This window comes from Genypterus blacodes, unplaced genomic scaffold (genome assembly GCF_046128005.1).
Source record: "Genypterus blacodes isolate CSIRO-AG114 ecotype Tasmania unplaced genomic scaffold, CSIRO-AGI_Gbla_v1 ptg000177l_1, whole genome shotgun sequence".
NCBI lineage: Eukaryota > Metazoa > Chordata > Actinopteri > Ophidiiformes > Ophidiidae > Genypterus > Genypterus blacodes.
In genome coordinates, this window is record NW_027466978.1 from 5001 (window position 1) to 24634 (window position 19634).

Genomic DNA, 19634 nt, shown 5'->3' on the forward strand with positions numbered 1-19634 from the left:
ATTAAAACAAAAAACAAACTGGATTATTCCTGTGGCTCACTAAAGACATCCTAGCATCACATCGTGTTCGCCTGAGTGAAAACACCGCTTCACGTTTCAGTCAGCAGTTGTTTTAAAAATCAAGTTTCCAAACCCAGGTGGGAGAGCCTCCACAGCGCCCCCTACAGGCTCCACAGACTGAGGGCCTGAAGCTCCGCCCCTGAGCCCGTCTCACCCGAGCGGCAGCTTAAACCGCCGACCAAACGTTTAAACACCAGAGACGGGAAGTTAGCTCAAAAAACAAAAACAAACTCATTTAGTGTAAGAAGCAAACAGAACGCTGCTACATGAAGGCATGAGGCTGCAGGGGGCGCTGCTGCCTGCTCAGTGATTGGCTGGTTTCTCTGTACTGCTGGGCGGAGTCAGGATGGTTCCCACGGCGACGGGGGACAGATGACAGTCGTCACTGTCGATCCGTCGCTCCTGAGCTTTCCTCTGCAGGAACAAAGATAAAGGGACATGAGTCTACTGCCTGTGTGTGTGTGTGTGTGTGTGTGTGTGTGTGTGTGTGTGTGTGTGTGTGTGTGTGTGTGTGTGTGTGTGTGTGTGTGTGTGTGTGTGTGTGTGTGTGTGTGTGTGTGTGTGTGTGTGTGTGTGTGTGTGTGTGTGTGTGTGTGTGTGTGTGTGTGTGTGTGTGTGTGTCCTCACCAGCAGCTCCAGGTAGCCTGTGTGTGTCTGGATGTTGTGTCGGTCGTCTGCTTTGACTTTGCTGAAGCTCTTGAGCTGAGCTCTGGGCTCGGCCCTCAGCGTCTCCATGAAGGGTCTCATCCAGGCCACACAGGGAGCCACGCTCTCCCAGGTCAGACCTGACACACACACACACACACACACACACGTTACACTCTCATTCCTCCTCATGACTGATCTGATTATTGATCTGCAGTGAAGACAGAACTCCAAACTCACCTGAGACTTTATGAACGACGTCGAAGGAGGAGAAGTGGCAGAAGGCGGCGGCGGCCAGGACGCTGTAGCTGAAGTCCAGCGAGTCGATGTCCATGATGCACAGATCCAACAGCTGAAACACAGAGGGCAGAGGTCAGGAGGGTCAGGGGCGGAGTCCGACAGTCTCCTTCCTGTCCGGCGGCCTGGGCGGCGTGCGCTCGTACCTGCGTGATCTGGATGTACGTCTCCTGGGAGAACTGAGGCACCAGGAAGTTCTCTCCGTCTCTTTGGGCGTCCACCTGAGCGTACAGCTTGAGCCAGGAGATGGGCGTCTCCGGACAGAGGTTCCAGTCCAGGCCCTGCAGGGGGCGACAGACACACAGGGATCAGACACAAACGCACAACTCTACACTCCATCACACTGGAATATCTACAGACAAAGGATCTTTGCAGGAAGAAGAGTGAGTGAGTGAGTGAGTGAGTGAGTGAGTGAGTGAGTGAGTACCTTGAGGATGTGGAGCTCGGAGCTCTGGATGTCCCACATGTCACAGGCTCCATCAGTCACGTAGGCAAACTCGTAGATCTTGGGCGGGTAGATCTCCTGAGGACGAGATGAAGAAGAAGCAGGAGTGAGTCCTGATCACATGTGAGGGATTGTGGATCTTTAATGGTTCAGGGCTTCAGACTGGAGCGTCTCTGGACATGAAGCTGTGACTGAACTCTTACAGGCCGACATGAAGCCCATCGGCGTGAAAGGAGGAGGAGGAGCTCACCTCTGTCTTGGAGGCGATGAAGAGTGCAGTGATGCCAAAGAGCTGAAGGTAATCTTTGCCGGTGTCTTCCTGAGTCAGCATGAAGCGATCAAAGTAGTCCTGAGCCAGATAGGCCGTCTGCCGGTGGAGACAGAACACCTCGCTCACCTGCAGACACACACACACACACACACACAGGGCGTCACAGACAGGAAGGCGGTGTGTGTGACCTCTGAGCGTCTCTGTGGCTGTGGGGGAGGAGCCTCACCTCAAACAGCCAGTCCAGCAGGATGGCCCTCATCTTGGGCTGCAGCCTGGGGTGTCTCTGCAGGAAGCTCTTATCATGGACGTACTTCAGCTCCTTGTTCAGCATCTTGATCCACACGTCGTCTGAACTGGCCCAGCTGGAACACGAGCACACACACACACACATGGGTTAGACTTAATCAGGGGAGCGGAGGTGGGCGGGGCTGAGCGTAGGGGGCCGGGCCCCTCACACTGACCTGAGGGGGGGGATGGGGGAGGCCTGGATAAAGAGGTTCTTGAACGAGTACTGCTTGAAGCTGGACGGGTCTGCAGGCTCCAGCTCTTTGTGTGGCGTCTCGATGAGGACGCAGGGAGTCGCTCCATCCTCCGACCAACATTTCTGAGACACACACACACACACACACACGGGTTAATTAATTAAAACTTCGTGACTTTTGTTTTTTCAATACATTTAATTTCCTGCCAGGCTCAACGGTGACACCCTGTGGTGACAGGTGTGTACTGCACACACACACACACACATACACAGGTGAGACGTTGTGTTCTATCGTGTTTACATTAGAGTCCTGTTGCGTCCCATCATGTAGCTATGACAACCAGGCCTGGCCCAACAAGGACATGCAATCAAAACAAAAATTACAAGATAAAATTGAGGTTTCTAAATTGGGGAAAAACCACACACACACCACACACACACACACACACACACCTGTATCTCATAGCTCTGCTTCTTGAAGGAGGGCTGCAGCTTCTTCTTAGACGGCTGAAACAAAAACAAGACAAGTTCACTATGTTAGTAAGATTAAACTCAAGAGAGGAAATGTAGAAGAGTGGCCTGGAGGTGAGGATGTGAAGCCACAAACCTCTGACTTCCTCTTCCTCAGAGGGACTTTGGGCACCGGCTCAGGTGTGTTTGAATCCCTCGCCTGCAGTGTGATGCGACCGCTGGAACGCACATCACAATGAGCTTTAGTTACTTCATACAGGAGCGTTTAGGAGCTACAGGGAACCAGGAGAACTTTGGGGGCCATCTTACCTGCGTCTGGACATGATGAGTGTATTTATGGCTCCACTGCAAAGGAAACAGAAGAATAAGATTGACTGGAGCTGCAGAAACATCTCAGATACAGGAGAGCTTATTGTTCCTCTGCATGAAGCTCAGGGGCCATTAGAGGGTCCTGGAGGCTCTGGAGCCATCTTAGCTCCACTGACACACACACACACACACACACACAGGGACAGACTCAGACACATAGATGATATTCTGATCACAGCTGCGTGTTTAAGTCTCTTAGATAAATGAGTGAAAACACGGAGGCCACCGAGCTCAGAGACTCAAACTTAACTATTTGCGCGCCGCAGAGCTGCTAATCACATTTATAACATACATGTAACATCTTGCATGAACACGTTATATGTTGTGATTAAAGTGTTGTTTCCCTTTATTAGTTTACAGCGAAAACACGGAGACAAATTCAAACAAAGACAAACTAGCACCGTTAACAATACAAGACACAGAGAAGCTGCTTTTAGGGGTAAAGTGTTAAATAGAGTTATTAAAATACTCCATAGTAATAAACGTTGTTACTTTAGAGGGCCGATGTGTTTAAGAAAGAAAAACAAATAACCGCGGGATAAATAAAAGCTAAACTAGCAGCTAACAGTAGAAGCTAGCAGAGGAGGGGGTTGAATAGATGAGGTCCAGTTTAGGACTAAAAAGAGACTAAATGTCACTTTGAGACTAAAGCTTATCTCCTTAATCGATTAAACACAACCTCCATCCACCGATTCTGTGGTTACATTGTGTTTAAAGCGGGGAATTGTAACTTTATTTCAGTGTTGAAACTCAAAGACGCGCCAATTTGTGCAACGCAAAGCGGGAGGATCCTGAAACCTGCAGGTCCGAGAGGAACCGGACTGAGCCCGCTAAAACAGACCCGGGGGCTGTACAGGGACACTGGGTGCTGGGGGGTGTTATGGGGGAGCGTGGACCCCCAGCACGGACCCCAAGAGCCCCCAGACCCCAACAGAGACAACAAAGACCCACAAAGACCCGAAACCAAGCGAGGCTGCGCGCAGAGGAGAGCTACTGTAGTTAGCTAACCTAGCCTGGTTAATGCTAACTAGGTCAACAATAACCAACTCCCGCACATAAAACACGCATATATGTGTATTTAGTTTACACGGAATGTTTGCTTATTCTGGTCACAACTGACAACACGAGAGGACCAAGAGAAGCAGCAGAGAATCTTCTTTTCTTTAGAGATCAGCCTCCATGATTTTAAAGCTCAGCCTCCATGTTTGTCTGCTAAAGCTCGGAATCTTCTCCTCTTAGCTCATCAACATTAAAATGCTACATTTAGGCGCCACAGCGTAGAGAACAACAACACGATCACCTGGAGAGTGAAGATAAAGAAGAAAGAGAATGAGAGCAGCTGAAGCCGAAACTCCACTCGAGTTGTTTCGCTCTAAACTGAAGCAAACAAACGAGCTGAAGCACAAAGAGGCCGAACTCAACACGAAACACACAACGATGATGTAATGTGAGCATAAAATAACACAAGTTAAGATCTGCCGCCTATATGAATGAAAGAGTGAAGCAGAGTTTGTCGTACTGACCTGCAGATGAGGAGGACGAAGAGGATGAATGGATCAGCTGTGGCGCCGGCGCCAATCCTTATATCCGCGGCTCTACGTGTCCGCTGCGCATGCGCGTGCCCGGTTCACACTAACGCGCTAAATGCTTTAAACTGAAGAAAGATTTATGTAAACGAGAAACACGCGCCGGTAAAATAGATGATCGATTAGTGGACGCGAATTTAAACCGACGATTTAAACGCGACAAAGCGAAGCGTTAACCGAGTTAAGTCGAACACTTCGCTCATTTCCGGCGCGCAGAGCGGGTAAATGACGTAAAAGCGTCTTTCCGTATATTCCGGTTGAGTTTTGCCGGTTCGCCAGGCAGGGACTCATCGACCCACAGCCGCAGGAGGACGAACTTTAATTCTACTTTCGCTTATTTACGAGCTTTTACTCTGCGACCGGGACACTTCCGCGTCCGAGGGCGGGGCTTCTGTGGCGCTTCTGTGGCGTTCAGCCAATGAGAGAGCGAGCAGGCACAGCGCGTGCTTCCTTCGCGGGATGTAAACACAGCGAGCACGTGGGCGCAGCTGTCAGACAACACTCATGCAGGGGACTCGAACCTGCACAGGGGCTGCATTGCTCATCGGCACTGCGACTTCTACCATCCCGGCGCCCGCTGACTGTTAACGTTAGATTGTTTACTCTTTATGTCATCACAGGCCAACGTTTATATCCCACAATGTGAAAAGATAGAATCAGAATCGTTAAGGCAAGAAAAGTAAATAAGATGGAAGTTCCAGAGGCAGCGGCGCCATTTTGTAGTGTAACAGAGTGACAGAGCGGGGGTGAAGCTCAGACTGCAGTAAGTGTTCAGTATCAGGGAGTGGCTGGTGTTGTTGTGATAGCAGACATACTTTAATGAGTGTTTTTGTGTTATCAGGTGTAGATGTGGAGTTGCAGTGAGAGCAGCAGCAGTGTATCCAGATCCACACACACACACACATCACTGTGATGAAGGAACAAACAGAGGCAGGAGGTCTGCATATGAAAACATTTATTGTCTAATAAGAAACCACGTGTGTATGTTAACTATTAGTCTGAAAACAGGTGATGGGTTTTTATAGCATTTTTCCAGACAATCCAAACCGAATGAGTCGATCTGTCTTACATCCGAAGGTACAAAGAGGGAGAGGAAGTTGTGTTGATAAATAAAACGATTTTCCCTACAACTCCTACACCCTTGTCTTATTGTTTTTGGCAAAGTGCTGTATGATTCCAGTAAACTACACAAATTTACCCAACAAAAAACACTTAAGAGAAATAAAATGCCACATAATATTCTTCACACTTTTCAAAATAAAAGGAGAATAACGAGAGAGAATGGGTTCTTGCTACATCGTTGTGGAGTCGTGGTGTGAAAGCTGCAGTCAGCAGCGTCTCCAGTGGTGCATAGTCGGGTCGGATGTCCACGTGGGTTTGATTACGTCCGCTCGAGACGGTTTACACACAAAATAAAGAGAGGGAGTTCAAGTTCTTCATCGATGCATTGTCATTACAATATTTAAACCTGGAAGGCACGTGAAGCACAAGGCGTGAAAGAAAACACAATTCATCACAGATCCCAGTCAGACTGCAGGCGGAGAGCTGAGACTGAGCCCAGAACCAAGAGGTGTGTATGCACACACACACACACACACACACACACACACACACACACACACACACACACACACACACACACACACACACACACACACACACACACACACACACACACACACACACACACACACACACACACACACACACACACACACACACACACACACACACACACACACACACACACACACACACACACACACACACACACACACCTTCTCTGATAGGGCCGCAACAGAACTCTGCAAACACTTGTGTCGTTTACAAAAATCAGAAGTTCTTTCTTCCTGGTGTTGAGGGAGCGTCGGGCTCGTTTCTGCCCCCTAGTGGAGAACGTGTGAACCCTCAGTCAGACTGACCTCTGTTGAGGCCCTCAGTTTGTTTGCAGTAGAATAAAGTCAGACCGTCTGACCGCAGCTCTACTAGCAGAGACACGTTTGTAAAATAAAATGTAAAAAAAAAAATACAACAAAGCATCACTCCACTATTGATTATTTACAGTGAACCGTACAAACTCAATGCTACACACACACACACACACACACACACGCATCTGTTCATCAGCAGACAAACTGAAGCTCTACCCCCCACTGTGACACGCAGACAGACCACTCCTAATGGACTCCAGGTTCAGGTTTCACCCTCAAAATTAAATCATTTGACTGTGTGAACTCACAAGGGTTGATTGATAACTTCTGTGACGTCTATGGCTCCTGGGTCAAACCTTCAGCGAGGCACTGATGGACGTGTGCTTTAGCTTTACATAAGACACAACAAGGCATGACTGAGAAGTAGTGAGCCCAACATGGACTCACTCAGAGGTTACAGCACCACAATGCTGATATGACATCATCATGAGGACACAAGGGAACATCTGGGGAACCAAAGATCTAAAGTGTGGTGGTGTAACGTTATTGTATCACTTCCACAAAAGTATTGGTTCTGCTCGTGTCCTCACAGGTTCAGAACTTATGAACCAACCGTTGTGTTTGTGTGATGAACCAGAGGCTCAGGACCTGAGCTCCGCCCACAGCCCTGCTGGCTCCGCCCACAGCCCTGCAGATGGAACCTTGGCTCAGACGCACCGGACCAAGCATGAACACTAACATTCAAAACAAAACATTATAAACCAACTATGCTTCAAGACTAATGCTACTTTTTTGGTTTAAATATTTTTAACAGTTTAAGAAAATGTAACTTAAGTTTAGTTGGAATATAAAACAAGACAAAAAAGATAAAATACAAGATAAACCCAGGTTAGCTACACAGAGCGACCACATAAAGAGACAGAGCGATGCGTCTCTAACACGCTCACCAAGAATCAATACATGTTCACAAGGGGGAGGGGGCTGGAAAAGACCCAGCATGCAACATAAACCATCAGCCATCAAGTGAATCTGCATGAGCCTAAAGTGTAAAGGTGATTGGTTTTGACCCTGAGAAGAAGACTGCAGATTCATTAAGAACAAAAAGATCAAGAATCACTTTACGCTTTTTTTTTTTTTCACCATCGTGACAAAAACACAACATGCACCCACACACACACACAGGTTACCATAGAGACGCAGATACACAGACTTCATACTGATATGTCGTTTGTTTTTTCCTTTTCAAAAATATTTTGGAAGTTTTTTTTTTAAATACATTTTTTACATTTGTTTTCATCTCAAGCTACAAGCTACCGTTAAAACAAGGCTTTAGTGATATCAACCCAGTAAGTTTACCTTCTTTTTCTGCTCTTTTTCAAAAAAATATTGTGAAAAGTACTGAATTACAAAGTCAGAGGCCGATCTGGGCAGCGGGCCGGGTCGTGGCGCTCCACGGCCACAGGGAGGCGCCACACTCAGGGAGAGGAAGAGCGCTCAGACCCTCAGACCCACGCTGCCCAGGAGCCATGGAGTTAAAGTGACCTACAGCATTGATTCTACACTTTCTAATGTCCATGAAGGGGGAGGAGCCCAGGAGGCCACGCCTCCTCCTGATACAAGGAGGGGGGGACAGACTTGGAGGGACGAAGAGAGGGGACATCCAACGCACCATGACCTGTTTCCTTTCTTCTTCTGCATTTAGCAGGTCGATGGACGAGAACAAAGTTTCACCTGGATGAAGAATCACCAGCAGGAGGAAGAGGAGGAGAGCGAGAGGACGCTCGCCAGCCACCGCTGAGGCTGACAGGCTGCTGGTGACTGAATGAAACCATGTGTGTGTGTGTGTGTGTGTGTGTGTGTGTGTGTGTGTGTGTGTGTGTGTGTGTGTGTCTGTGTGTCTGTGTGTGTGTGTGTCTGTGTCTGTGTGTGTCTGTGTGTGTGTGTGTGTGTGTGTGTGTGTGTGTGTGTGTCTGTGTCTGTGTGTGTGTGTGTGTGTGTCTGTGTGTCTGTGTGTGTGTGTGTGTGTGTGTGTGTGTGTGTGTGTGTGTGTGTGTGTGTGTGTCTGTGTGTGTGTGTGTGTGTGTGTGTGTGTGTGTGTGGCCTCTTCAACACCAAGTTTGACATACCCCCCCCAAAAAAAACTGAGCATGTTCCCGCCCAGAAACGTGACAAGAACATGAAATGATTGACAGCAGGATTTGACCTGCAGACGTGTCAGACTTGGTGTGAAGAGGCCGTCAGGTCAGCGTGTGATGATGAAGATGAAGACGGCCTCAGAAGTTGAGGTGTCTGTGGCTGGGCTGGTGCAGGTGCGTGGCGGCGGCGGCGGCGGCCTTGGAGGGGCGGAGCATGTTGATGCGTCGCAGGGCGTTACGTGAGGACGGCTGGGAGCGGCGGCCGGAGCGCTGCTGGACCTGCTGGAGGACGCCAGAGCGGGCCGACAACGCCGCCGCATAACACGTGGAGTGGAGGCTGGAGCGACGCTGAACCGCCTCAGGCCTGCAGGGGGCGAGAACATTTTTATTTATTATTAGTTATTGACAAGTGACCCTTGACCCCACAGGAGCCTTCCCACCTGATCCCAGTGTATCTAGGGTCCTGTATGTTCCTGAAGGTTCAGGTCTTTACCTGTGATGGCTGGAGTCCAGCGAGCGCCGTCCTTTCTCCTTCCTGCCTGTGGTTGTCGGGGCGGTGGGCAGGTTGTCAGGTAACAGCCCGAGGTCCAGGTCCAGGTCCAGGTCCAGGTCCAGGTCCAGATCCAGGGACCTGGGCAGGGCGTCGAGGCCCAGCCTGGGGGGGCTGTGGTGGGCGTAGACCGACATGCTGGGATGTTCTATCAGCAGGTTCTCCAGCGGGCTGGTCTGCAGCAGGATGGGTTTGCTGCCTCGGCCCGTGAAGCAAGGCGGCGGTGTGACGAACCAGCTCTCCTCCAGAGAGCCGGCGTCCACACGATGGAAGCCGCCCTCTTCCTCCTCTTCCTCTTCGCCGCCGCCGTCGGGATCGTTCTCAGCCGTGGAGTCGAGGGAGGTGCAGGAGGCGTAGCGGAGGGGGGGGCTGGCCATGGGGGACGGGATCATCACAAGCTCCTCCTCCTGCTCCTGCTCCTCCTTCTCCTCTCCAGGGAGGGCGTCGCCACGCTGGCTGGAGCGGGCGTCAGCTGCAGAGGAGACCAGGTCAGTTTTAATTCTTAATTTCTCTGCACAGTTGTTGTTGTTTATATTTTAAATGAAACAACTCTGAAAGTGTAAACGACATAGAGACTCAAAGCTGCTGTGTTGTGATAAACACAGTGCAGCTCCTTCACTCTGCCAGCAGGAGGATCTCTCTCTCTCTCTCTCTCTCTCTCTCTCTCTCTCTCTCTCTCTCTCTCTCTCTCTCTCTCTCTCTCTCTCTCTCTCTCTCTCTCTCTCTCTCTCTCTCTCTCTCTCTCTCTCTCTCTCTCTCTCTCTCTCTCTCTCTCTCTCTCTCTCTCTCTCTCTCTCTCTCTCTCTCTCTCTCTCTCTCTCTCTCTCTCTCTCTCTCTCTCTCTCTCAATGCTTCACAGAGATCCAGGAGGTTCTGATGCTGAAATGTGATCCGGTCCCAAAAATAACTCAGCAGGACCTTAAAAGACCTGAGGCTCTGTGGAGACACGCTGTGACCTTTAACCCTTACTGGGGAGGTTCTGATGGTTTCTGGTCCAGCGGAGCTCATATGCCGAGAGTGTGTGTGTGTGTGTGTGTGTGTGTGTGTGTGTGTGTTGCAGCTCTGTGCCCTTACATGAACATCCTATCACCCAGAATGGAGAGTGAACCAGCAGGAGGAGCTATTTTTACCTCCACAGCTCCTGAGGGGCTTTTGTTTGACCTATCTGCTCTCCTCCTCCTCTTCCTCTTCCTCACAGGCAGAGGTGGGACAGTCTGTCTCTGCCCCCCCGACTAAAATATGGACACGCAGGTGGAATTGGAGAAGAGTGGAGGCGAGACAGCAGAGGGTCAACCTGGAGGCTGCCAGGGGCCCGGGCCAGCTGGGAGCGTGTGTGTGTGTGTGTGTGTGTGTGTGTGTATGAGGGAGACTCACCCAGGTAGTCCACCAGGATCCATTCTTCGTGCTCCTCTTCCTCCTTGCCGTCTCTGCTTCCACTGCGGCCGCTCAGCTCCTCCCCCTCCCCGAACAGAACGCTGGCAAACCTTTGGAACATCCTGAGGCGTCCTGCTGGGGGCGCTAGAGGGCTGGGGCGGGGGCCGAGGGCAGAGCGGGGCTCGGAGCGGAGGGGGAGCCGGGTGCTTTGGTCATCGGCAGAGGGAAGACGAAGAGGTGCTAAAGTGCATCAACCAGGGGAAACTCATCAGACGGCGAGCGGGAGAAGGCCGGACATCAGTCAGCCTCAGCCGGGAGATTCAACGAGTGCAAACGTACAAAGAAGCCCTGAGGGGACAGAGAGACAGACGCTCAGTACGTTCACACTCACACTGCACGTCCATGCTGCCACCAAGGGTTTAACCATGTGGCTGCGCCGTGTTGCGTAATCACAGTAAGGTGAGGAGATGCATGTGGGGGCGGAGCTAAGACATTTCCACGATGAGACCGGCGCCTGACTTTAGATCGTTTCATTAGAACACAAAAGGTCAAACGCGTCACACACAGTGATGTCATCAGACTGACAGGGTGACCTCAGCAGACCAACACAATGATGTCGCACAATCACAAAGAGAACAGCGATGTCATCCTAACAACAATGAGGTCACATTCTTATGGGGCCTGTTTGACCTCAGGCCCTGAGGCGGTGAAGGGGCTGATCCTAACACACGCTGAGCCTGATCCATGTTTGAGAGACCAAACCTGTGATGAAGAGCTGCTCATCTTCATCACTACACTCACATCATTTCATGCCAACAGGGACGACAGGAAACAGCTGTCATCATCAAACACAGGATGCAGAATGTTGTGACTGAGACGTGAGTGACCGGATAGAGATCAGATAGAGACGCCGTTTCATTCAGGGACACACACACACACACATTTCCGCCTTCCACGCCATTGAAGCATAGACATAACAGAGCGGCGTGTCGGTGTGAGTCCTGTAAACAGGAAGGAGGCTTCACTGAGCACACGTTATACCAGAAGTGAGGAGTGTAGCACTTTGCCACTCATACTATCAGATATGTTTAACAAGGAGCATTATGGGTAAAATTGACACATCCACCCGTCGCCCAGGACAGAAACTCTGGGATCACACTTAAGACTTATTTAAGCAGAGCAGGAACACTAATCAGAGTTGATTGACAGATTGTGAGCCAGGGAGAAGGACTGGGATGTGTTTTGTTCCACTTGAACTCTGAGGCTCTGGGAGTTGTAAATGTGAGGTCAGACCGGGCCAACATGCTGGACCGTGTGCCCGCTGGCCTGGAGCCATGATCGTGGTTCAAACAAGGTCAGCACCTGCTCACCTGACCTCAACTCTGCTTCAGTCCCTTCATGGCTGCTGGCAGAGGACAGGCCACTTGGAAGGAGAATAGGTTGGGAATAGGCTCACCTCTTATCAATCAAGCCTCCTGAATAAAGCATTAAGTGGCTCTAAGAGGAAGTCTAACTAACCCATGTATCAGGCGTGTGTGTGTGTGTACGCATCAGTGTGTCGCTCCAACAGTGTCAGGCTCTTAAGCTGCATATATAAACAATAGTGATGTCATCCAAGAAGCCAGGTCACAACAGCGGTGTCATTACAACAATGACATCATACGTATGCATGACAGAATTTAGTTCATCTCTGGCTCTTAAGATACAGATCAGCAGTTTGTGTTCCTCATAATCAAAACCCACCTTTGTCATCTAATCAGATGTGTCTTTGTGTGTATGTGTGTGTGTGTCATGGGGGAAACTTGTCCATCGACTAAGGAGAGATCCTAGCCTGCAATGGTTGGGGGTGGGGACGCATTTGTTCACACTTGGATCACCAACAGTGCTAACGAGACACGCCTTACCTCTGGTCACCACCAGGGGGCGCGCCCTAATGCTTTTTCCGTTGTAATTGATTTAAAACCTTTAATCCACCGAATGAAAACGATAATATCCGACTTTCTTCGCCGCTATGTAAACGCACCATCAGTTTGACTTTAATGATGCCTTCACGCTCCCTTCAGTCGGCTCGTAATTTCGTGTTTTATAAGTGTAAGGCCAAAACAGGGCGCGTTTTGTTTTGGGTTCAAACCTGAGAACAAAAGCCGAAACCCTCCGGTAAACACGGAGCAGCTGCGGTGGAGGAAGCAGGTTTATATCTCAACGACAGCAGTCCGATCATCTGCTACACCTGTTCCTCTGGAACTATCAACCACCTTTACTCGACAGCAACATCATGGGTAACAAATGTAACTAGTTACCTCATTTAAATGCTCAACAACACGGAGGAACCGTATTTAGGCATTTTATGACCATTCAATGCATTTAATAGAGTAATTACATCACCGCTGAATCTTCCTGCAGCGATATTGTCATCCATTGCGTCATATTATGCAATTATACCCCCAAATGTAAAAATAAGCTGCGATGTGACAAAAGCAGGATCGGAAAGAGGATCAACATAACTCAAGCCGCCTTACACGTCTAAACACGCAAAACAATCCTATTTAACATCCAACGACGAGGTATTATTAAACTTCAGCGTAAAGGTATGAGGAAATCATGAATTGACGCCTGTATGGAAATGTTTGGTTTGTGTGTCGTCCCGGAGGTCTCAGTTTACATCCTTTGTTGTCCACCTCAACAGAGATAAAAGCAGTCGGTTTACAATGACAAAGAATTCAAACTGGCCCAATAATGAAGATAATAACAATGCAGTGCAGGCAGACTGGGTAGAGAAGAGAGGAAGAGGAGGAGGCTGTAATATAACACCGCCTCGGCCCGCCCGACGAACTCCCAATAAACAAGAAATCATTCCAGACAGATGGACCCGGGATCTACTTTAGGTGGAGGAGGAAGACCACAGCGATATGAGGCCGAACTAAGGCGCAGCTCGGTGGAAAACCTGTTAACGCACAATAACAACGCAATTCAACCGAAACAACAGCCGGAGCGTAAAAGTACAAAGTGTCTCATCTCCGTTTTGAACGCGTAGACATGAAGGAGAAGCTCCACAGAGCTTCGAGGACAAACAAAGAAGCTCCGCTCACCTGCAGCAGAAGAGGCGCCGTGAACTCAGCACTCCTACAAAATGAGGTAGATGGTTTACTTTTCGAAAAATAGAAAAAGATGTCGGTTTCTTCGCGGAAGAAATAGTCAGAGTGAGAGAGAGTGAGGGGCTGAGGCGCGGCGCGGCTTCTTCTTCTTCTTTGCTCCCTCACGGCTCCTTCTTTTGTTGTTGTTGTTGCAGAGCTCCAACAGCTGATCGGCACGGACTGCCTGTGGGAGGGGCCAAAACGAGCAGCGCTCTAACCAATCACAGGCGGAGATGGGGCCAGTCACAACACACGTGACACCGTGGCTCCGCCTTCTTCCTCGGGAAAGGACATGACTGGGCAGAACGCTCCTGCCGCAGAGGATCCTGGGTAATTCTTCGTAAATTCTGCTTTTTTTTTGCGAAAATTAGACGAATTGAAGCTAAACGCACGTCAAAGTCCACATGTGAGTGAAATGTTTTGTGTTTTGTGTTTAATACCGCAACCTGTAACATGTTTGTGAGTGAAATGCAAACGCAGCCCGGAAGTTCTCTGGTTTTATTTAGTTCCAGCTGATTGTTGTGATGTTTCCCTCACCTGTGACTCTTTATATTGTTTATTATTATATTATACATGAACTCAGAGACACTTACGTCATAATGTCCAAGCCTATGGACTTATAACCTGAAGGAGGCACATTTGTTTTAGCTTCTTTTTTGGACTTTCAAAAGGTTTAAAGGAATATTTTAGCAAACTTTACATAGTTGTTATTAAATTAGGCGTGAGCTCGCCTGGTGTGTGTCTGTCAGTGTGTAGATGTATTCATCTCTTCAGCTCTGCATGTCTTTAATGGACCCTTATGGATCCATGTTGTTATGATAGAAGTTCAGCCCTCCACAATAAAAGCTCAACGTTTCTCCTGGATTCACTCACTGAACTGTGTGATGATGTAATGAGATCTATGTTCTTCTTCTACTGTTTGTCCCTGTTGTTGACACCCTGCGTGTTTATCTGCACATCTCTTATCTTTATTGTGGTTAATGAAAGCCAAATACTAAAAACAATGTCAGTGAAATGGCCTGCATGTTGGTTGAAGTCATTATAATACTGTAAACAGAGAAGAACACACACACACACACACACACACAAACAGGCTGAATGTGAGGTCAGAGAATGACATCACATCTGATTGGCCTCCGCTCCAAACAGCTGCGGGGGAGAATCGGCCCGAGCACACAATGGAGACAAAAGCAAGCAAGAGAGTGTGGTGAGAAGATGAAGATGAGCCCCCCACACACACATACACACACCCAGAGTGTTAAGCCTCAGACAAAAGACCTGCAGGCGCCTGGAGGCCTCTGAGCCTCTGATCGCCTCCTCTAGCTGCTCTATCCTCATTTCATTTCTTCCATTTTTACTCAAAAACACATTTAAAGAATTGTAAATCATCTCAGATGGTTCTTATATCCTATATTTGTCGTATTGATCCCATTTGTCTCTGTTCTTTATCTCAGATGTTAACACTTCTCCACAAGGACACTTGTTGTTGACAGATCATGTGACCTTTGACCTGAGACTGTTGGCTAAATGCAGAAGACGGGGAACAGGTTTGTTGTCTCTGGTCTTAAGACGTGACCGCTGACCTCAGCCTGCACGTTTTTGTCTGTGATTCGCTGAGCCCTCTAACGTTCTCAGACACTGTCCACAAGGGCCGATTGATAAGTTCCAAGCCAGACATATGGACTGAAACACACTGGAATTCAATAAAAAGCTAAACTGCATCGGTGTGTTTGGACTCCAGAGAGTTCATGAGGAACACAAACAAAGAAACAATGACTGTGGACTTCATGGAAAGAGGAAGTTTCCCTTCATGATTTGTACAGAAATGTGCTCGCTCACGTGTTTCCAAAGTAAAAGCTGTCAATCGGCTCCGACTGCTCCTAAACAGTCTGAACGGGAAGGAGGAAGTGACTCTGGAAAAGCTTCCTGTCCCCAGCTCATGTGGTGATCTCCAACCAAATACTGTGAAAGCTGCTGTTACACACCAGAGGAAGAGGAGGAGGAGGAGGAGGACAGAGGCAGACAGACATGTTCCTAGACACTCAGGTCTTTGGAGGACATTCTTCAGTCTGTGTGGTTTGCGGCTGTCAGACTAAAATGAACAATCATGACATCATCAGGATGAAATTTGTGGTTGAAACTTTCACCAAAATCCTGCAATTTGACTGCTGCTAGAACACACACACACACACACACTGCACATTATAATCATGCTCATTAGGCTTAAACATAACGACCTGTGTGAACCTGGAACTGGTTCAGAAACTTAATCTACATTCACAGAGGTGATCACACACACACACACACACACACACACCAACATGTTACACTCCATGATTCATGTCCATAACAAGGTCATCCCTGCCCCGTCTGTCCCCTCTGAGGGCAGGACACTGATAAGACGTCCCTTGCTGTGTTTTCCCTGCAGCGTTGCGTCATCTGTCCTCTTAACCTACAAACAGCAGCAGCGACCCTACAGAGGCAGAATGAGGTCAAAGGTCACGCAGCTCATTTAAAACAAACCAGGGGAAATGATGTTTATACTTTCAAATCCTCGTTTAAACCCCAAACAATGGCTGATTGATAAGTTCTGAGCCGTGAACCTAAGACAGTGGGGAATAATTCTTGATTTCTAAATGTAAATAATAAAGAGTAAGAGTTCATTTAAACACAATAACTTGGTAGATTTGCCAGAATGGTGCTGATAGAACAAAATCTGTTCCTACAGCTGAGCAGGTAACAGAAGTGACAAGAGACAACAAGACGTTACAGGGAAGCAACTAGGAATCATGGCAGCTGTTCATTACTGTGTGTGTGTGTGGACAGCATGTTCTGTGTGTATCACTGTTTACATCCGTATGTGTCGCTCTACATTCTTATGTAAACCAGTTAATGTTTACTGTCCGTAGTGTTACACAACACCGCCCCCCCACACACACACCCGAGGGTCAACGACCTCTGCCTGCTGTCACTAAATGTAAACAAGCGGGAGCATTTGTCTCTAAAATGTCAGCGTGTTGTTTGTTCTTGATCAGAAGCGTTGCAGCTCCTCCTCTTCCTCTTCCTCTTCTCTCTGTAGTTTCATCTATAATGGTGCCGTCTGGAGGGAGAAACGCCTGCATGTTGTTTTCTTCTACTGAGCTCATTCTGGCAGTCAGCATCACATAGAATACACAGCTTTGATCCGGAGAGCTGCAGCCATTTTTTTAAAGTCGGAATAAAAATCTTTTACATTTTTTGAAATATCTGTTGAAATGCTTAAATACAGATGTTTAAATAAAGTCCAGCCAATGTGGACGGTTTGAAAAGGAGACTTGTTGTTGTCTGATGTTGCCACAGCTGAGCTGGTCAAAGGGGGCGTGGCCTCCTGTCCACCTGCAGACGGGCTGTTCTGTTACAGCAGCTTGTAAACCTTAAAGTTAATAACAGCGTCTGGAGTCTAACACCAGCCCACTTCCTTTGACTGACAGCACATTTTACCCTTAAAGCTCTCTGACCCTGTCTGCATAAAGCTTGTCATACTGAAGTCAACCTGTCACTCACAACTCAACACAATCAGGGGTTTTTCTGGAGACCCTGGACTTTGATCTCACTGAGTCTTTGAGTTAAGTTTTGAGCTTCCTGGTTTGTATAAATGGAGTCAGAGGCATTTATAACAGCCACGGTCCACGGGGCGGGGGGGGCGGGGAGAGTGAGTGACGGCACCCACATAAAAGGAAGTGGATGAAAGTGGTAGTAAATGAGCTATGAGCCATGGACAACACACACAGACACACACACACACACAGGACTGAGGGGTAAAGGTGTTATTGTTTGTTTATGTGAGGAGCCTTAAGGGTTAAACACATCAGCTGATTATTTACTGGCCTCGGGGTGAGAATGTATCCCTACAGGTCTGTCTGTGTGTGTGTGTGTGTGTGTGTGTGTGTGTGTGTGTGAGCCAACATAACAACGCTCGGAATTCAATTGATCCTTCGTTACGCCGAGCAACAGCCACATTTCAACTGGGAAGAACGAGCCACACCCACTTAAATTTGGCAGCCAATCAGATCAAAGAGGACCCAGAGGTTCTGCAGGGATCGACCCAAACCTGGAGAAGGAATAAAAGAAGAACATGGTGGAGAATCTGTGTGAGAGCAAACAGATGAGTTCACCTGCTGTCTCTCTCACACACACACACACACACACACACACACACACACACACACACACACACACACACACACACACACACACACACACACACACACACACACACACACACACACACACACACACACACACACACACACACACACACACACACACACACACACCGCTGCCCCCTGCAGGCCTGGACTCACCTGACACACAGGTTAACACACTTCATGCTGTTTACATCATTTAAACACTCAAAATGAGGACTGAGTGGTTTTCACGCTGTGCTGTCATAACAAGCAGGCAGCCTGGGGTCAGGGGTCAAGGGTCAGAGGTCAACTGAACGTTCCAGTTAACAGGATTGCACCTCCAGCTACTGTGACCTGCAGGGGAACCCCCGCCCCAGCTGACACACACACACACACACACACACAAACACACACACACACACACACACACACACACACACACACACACACACACACAGGTCTAAAGCAGAGTTTTCACTCAGTGGGCACAGTATTGGTCAGTGTGTTTATTTTCTTAGTTAAACTAAACAGATGAAACTTTGGTCTCTTTACAAAATGTAAAACATGTTTATGGGTGAGATTGTGTCTAAGTGTAAAATGTTTACATTTAAAGTTTCTCTTTCAATCCTGAAGTCCTCCAAACAGCTGGAGCTGCATGATGTCATCATGATGTCATCACAGGTCTGGGTAACAAAACAACACCTCTCATCTCATACTCTCTGACGTGAAGACGGGAGTTGTGCTTCTCTCTGTGCTCATCAATACTCTGTAACCATGGTGATTTCAGTGACCAGGTGCAGATCATCTCATGAAGCATCAGGTCAGCACAGAGTGAGGGGCGTGTCCTCCTCTTCCTCTCTGTTGGGCTCCTAGGTGAAACACTGAGTGAGAACGAGCCGGCGCCTCCAGTGGAGAGTTCAGAGGCCCTACAGCACCACCGTGCGACTGTGTCGATACAAACACTGTGACTGTGCAGAGGACAGATTGAGCGAGTTTAAAAACACGCAGGCAGACCGGAGGATGAACACTGTCCCGTGTTCATCCTCCAGAGTCCCTGAGGTCGTGGTTCATCTTTGGCCCCTCCCACCAGGCCACCGCCCTTATTGCCGTGGTGACCAGGCTTCCTTTACTGAGAGTCTGAGTCGTCCGGTCCGAACCCTCCCTCCCCGCCTGACGACCTCCCTGCGTTGCCTCCCGCTGACGAGGCGACTCCGCTGATGTTGTCCAGAGGAACGTAGGCGTAATCGCGGCGCTGTGGGATGCGGCCCGCCCTCGCACCGCCACATGCCCGCACCAGGTGGACCAACACGCTGACCAACAGCACCAAGACCAAGGAGACGCTGATGAGCAGCCATGTTGACCTGGGGACAGGAAGAGACACACACACACACACAGTGTGTCAGTCAGTCAGTCAACCTCAAGCCTGAGCTCCGCCTCTGCAGAAACCATAGCAACCACTTACAATCGCTAACTTGCATGTGAAAGGAAGTGAAAGCAGGCGGGGGTGTGTCTGTGTGTGTGTGTGTGTGTGTGTGTCCTGCCCAGAGGACGGAGACAAACTGAGGAGTGTGGAGTCAGACTTGTATCTTCATCGCCCTCACGCCCTCACCCTTCGTCATCGGCTTCACACTTCAGTGTATGTGTGAGGGACAAAGGCCCAAACTAACACACACACACACACACACACACACACACACAACACCCTGCCTGTGTAGATAA

The 19634-nt window shown here is 48.9% G+C and overlaps 2 protein-coding genes and 1 long non-coding RNA gene across 3 annotated transcripts in view; 1 reads left to right on the forward strand and 2 right to left on the reverse strand.

Annotated features, from left to right (window-relative positions):
• The window catches only part of ccne2 (cyclin E2), a 4945-nt gene extending 303 nt beyond the window's left edge, over positions 1-4642 (reverse strand). Inside the window, exons 1-12 of the mRNA XM_076167834.1 lie at positions 4563-4642; positions 2980-3015; positions 2807-2888; positions 2653-2706; positions 2180-2322; positions 1945-2080; positions 1698-1844; positions 1430-1525; positions 1149-1283; positions 946-1057; positions 688-845; positions 1-474 (exon numbers count right to left, since the gene is read on the reverse strand). The exon at positions 1-474 is cut by the window's left edge and continues 303 nt beyond it. Of these exons, the coding sequence (XP_076023949.1) occupies positions 364-474; positions 688-845; positions 946-1057; positions 1149-1283; positions 1430-1525; positions 1698-1844; positions 1945-2080; positions 2180-2322; positions 2653-2706; positions 2807-2888; positions 2980-2993 (1188 nt within the window). The 5' untranslated portion in view covers positions 2994-3015; positions 4563-4642 and the 3' untranslated portion in view covers positions 1-363. The remainder of the gene's footprint in view (positions 475-687; positions 846-945; positions 1058-1148; positions 1284-1429; positions 1526-1697; positions 1845-1944; positions 2081-2179; positions 2323-2652; positions 2707-2806; positions 2889-2979; positions 3016-4562) is intronic.
• A 3841-nt stretch (positions 4643-8483) lies between these two features.
• Positions 8484-13909, reverse strand: tp53inp1 (tumor protein p53 inducible nuclear protein 1). Its single transcript, XM_076167835.1, has 4 exons — positions 13705-13909; positions 10616-10963; positions 9185-9713; positions 8484-9055 (listed from the first exon to the last, which is right to left on the reverse strand). Exons 2-4 carry the CDS (start codon positions 10734-10736, stop codon positions 8830-8832), a joined length of 876 nt encoding a protein of 291 aa, XP_076023950.1. The 5' UTR covers positions 10737-10963; positions 13705-13909; the 3' UTR covers positions 8484-8829.
• On the forward strand, positions 12754-14405 carry LOC143014058 (uncharacterized). Its single transcript, XR_012965250.1, has 2 exons — positions 12754-12894; positions 13905-14405. It is a non-coding gene; the product is annotated as an uncharacterized LOC143014058 (long non-coding RNA).
• The last annotated feature ends 5229 nt before the right edge of the window (positions 14406-19634 follow it).

Coding starts and splice junctions, on each gene's coding strand:
- tp53inp1 (XM_076167835.1), bottom strand. CDS start 10,736: ATGTTCCAAAGGTTTGCCAGCGTTCTGTTCGGGGAGGGGGAGGAGCTG. Junction 9,714..10,615: donor GATCCTGGTGGACTACCTGG/GTGAGTCTCCCT, acceptor TCTCCTCTGCAG/CTGACGCCCGCTCCAGCCAG. Junction 9,056..9,184: donor CTGGACTCCAGCCATCACAG/GTAAAGACCTGA, acceptor CGCCCCCTGCAG/GCCTGAGGCGGTTCAGCGTC.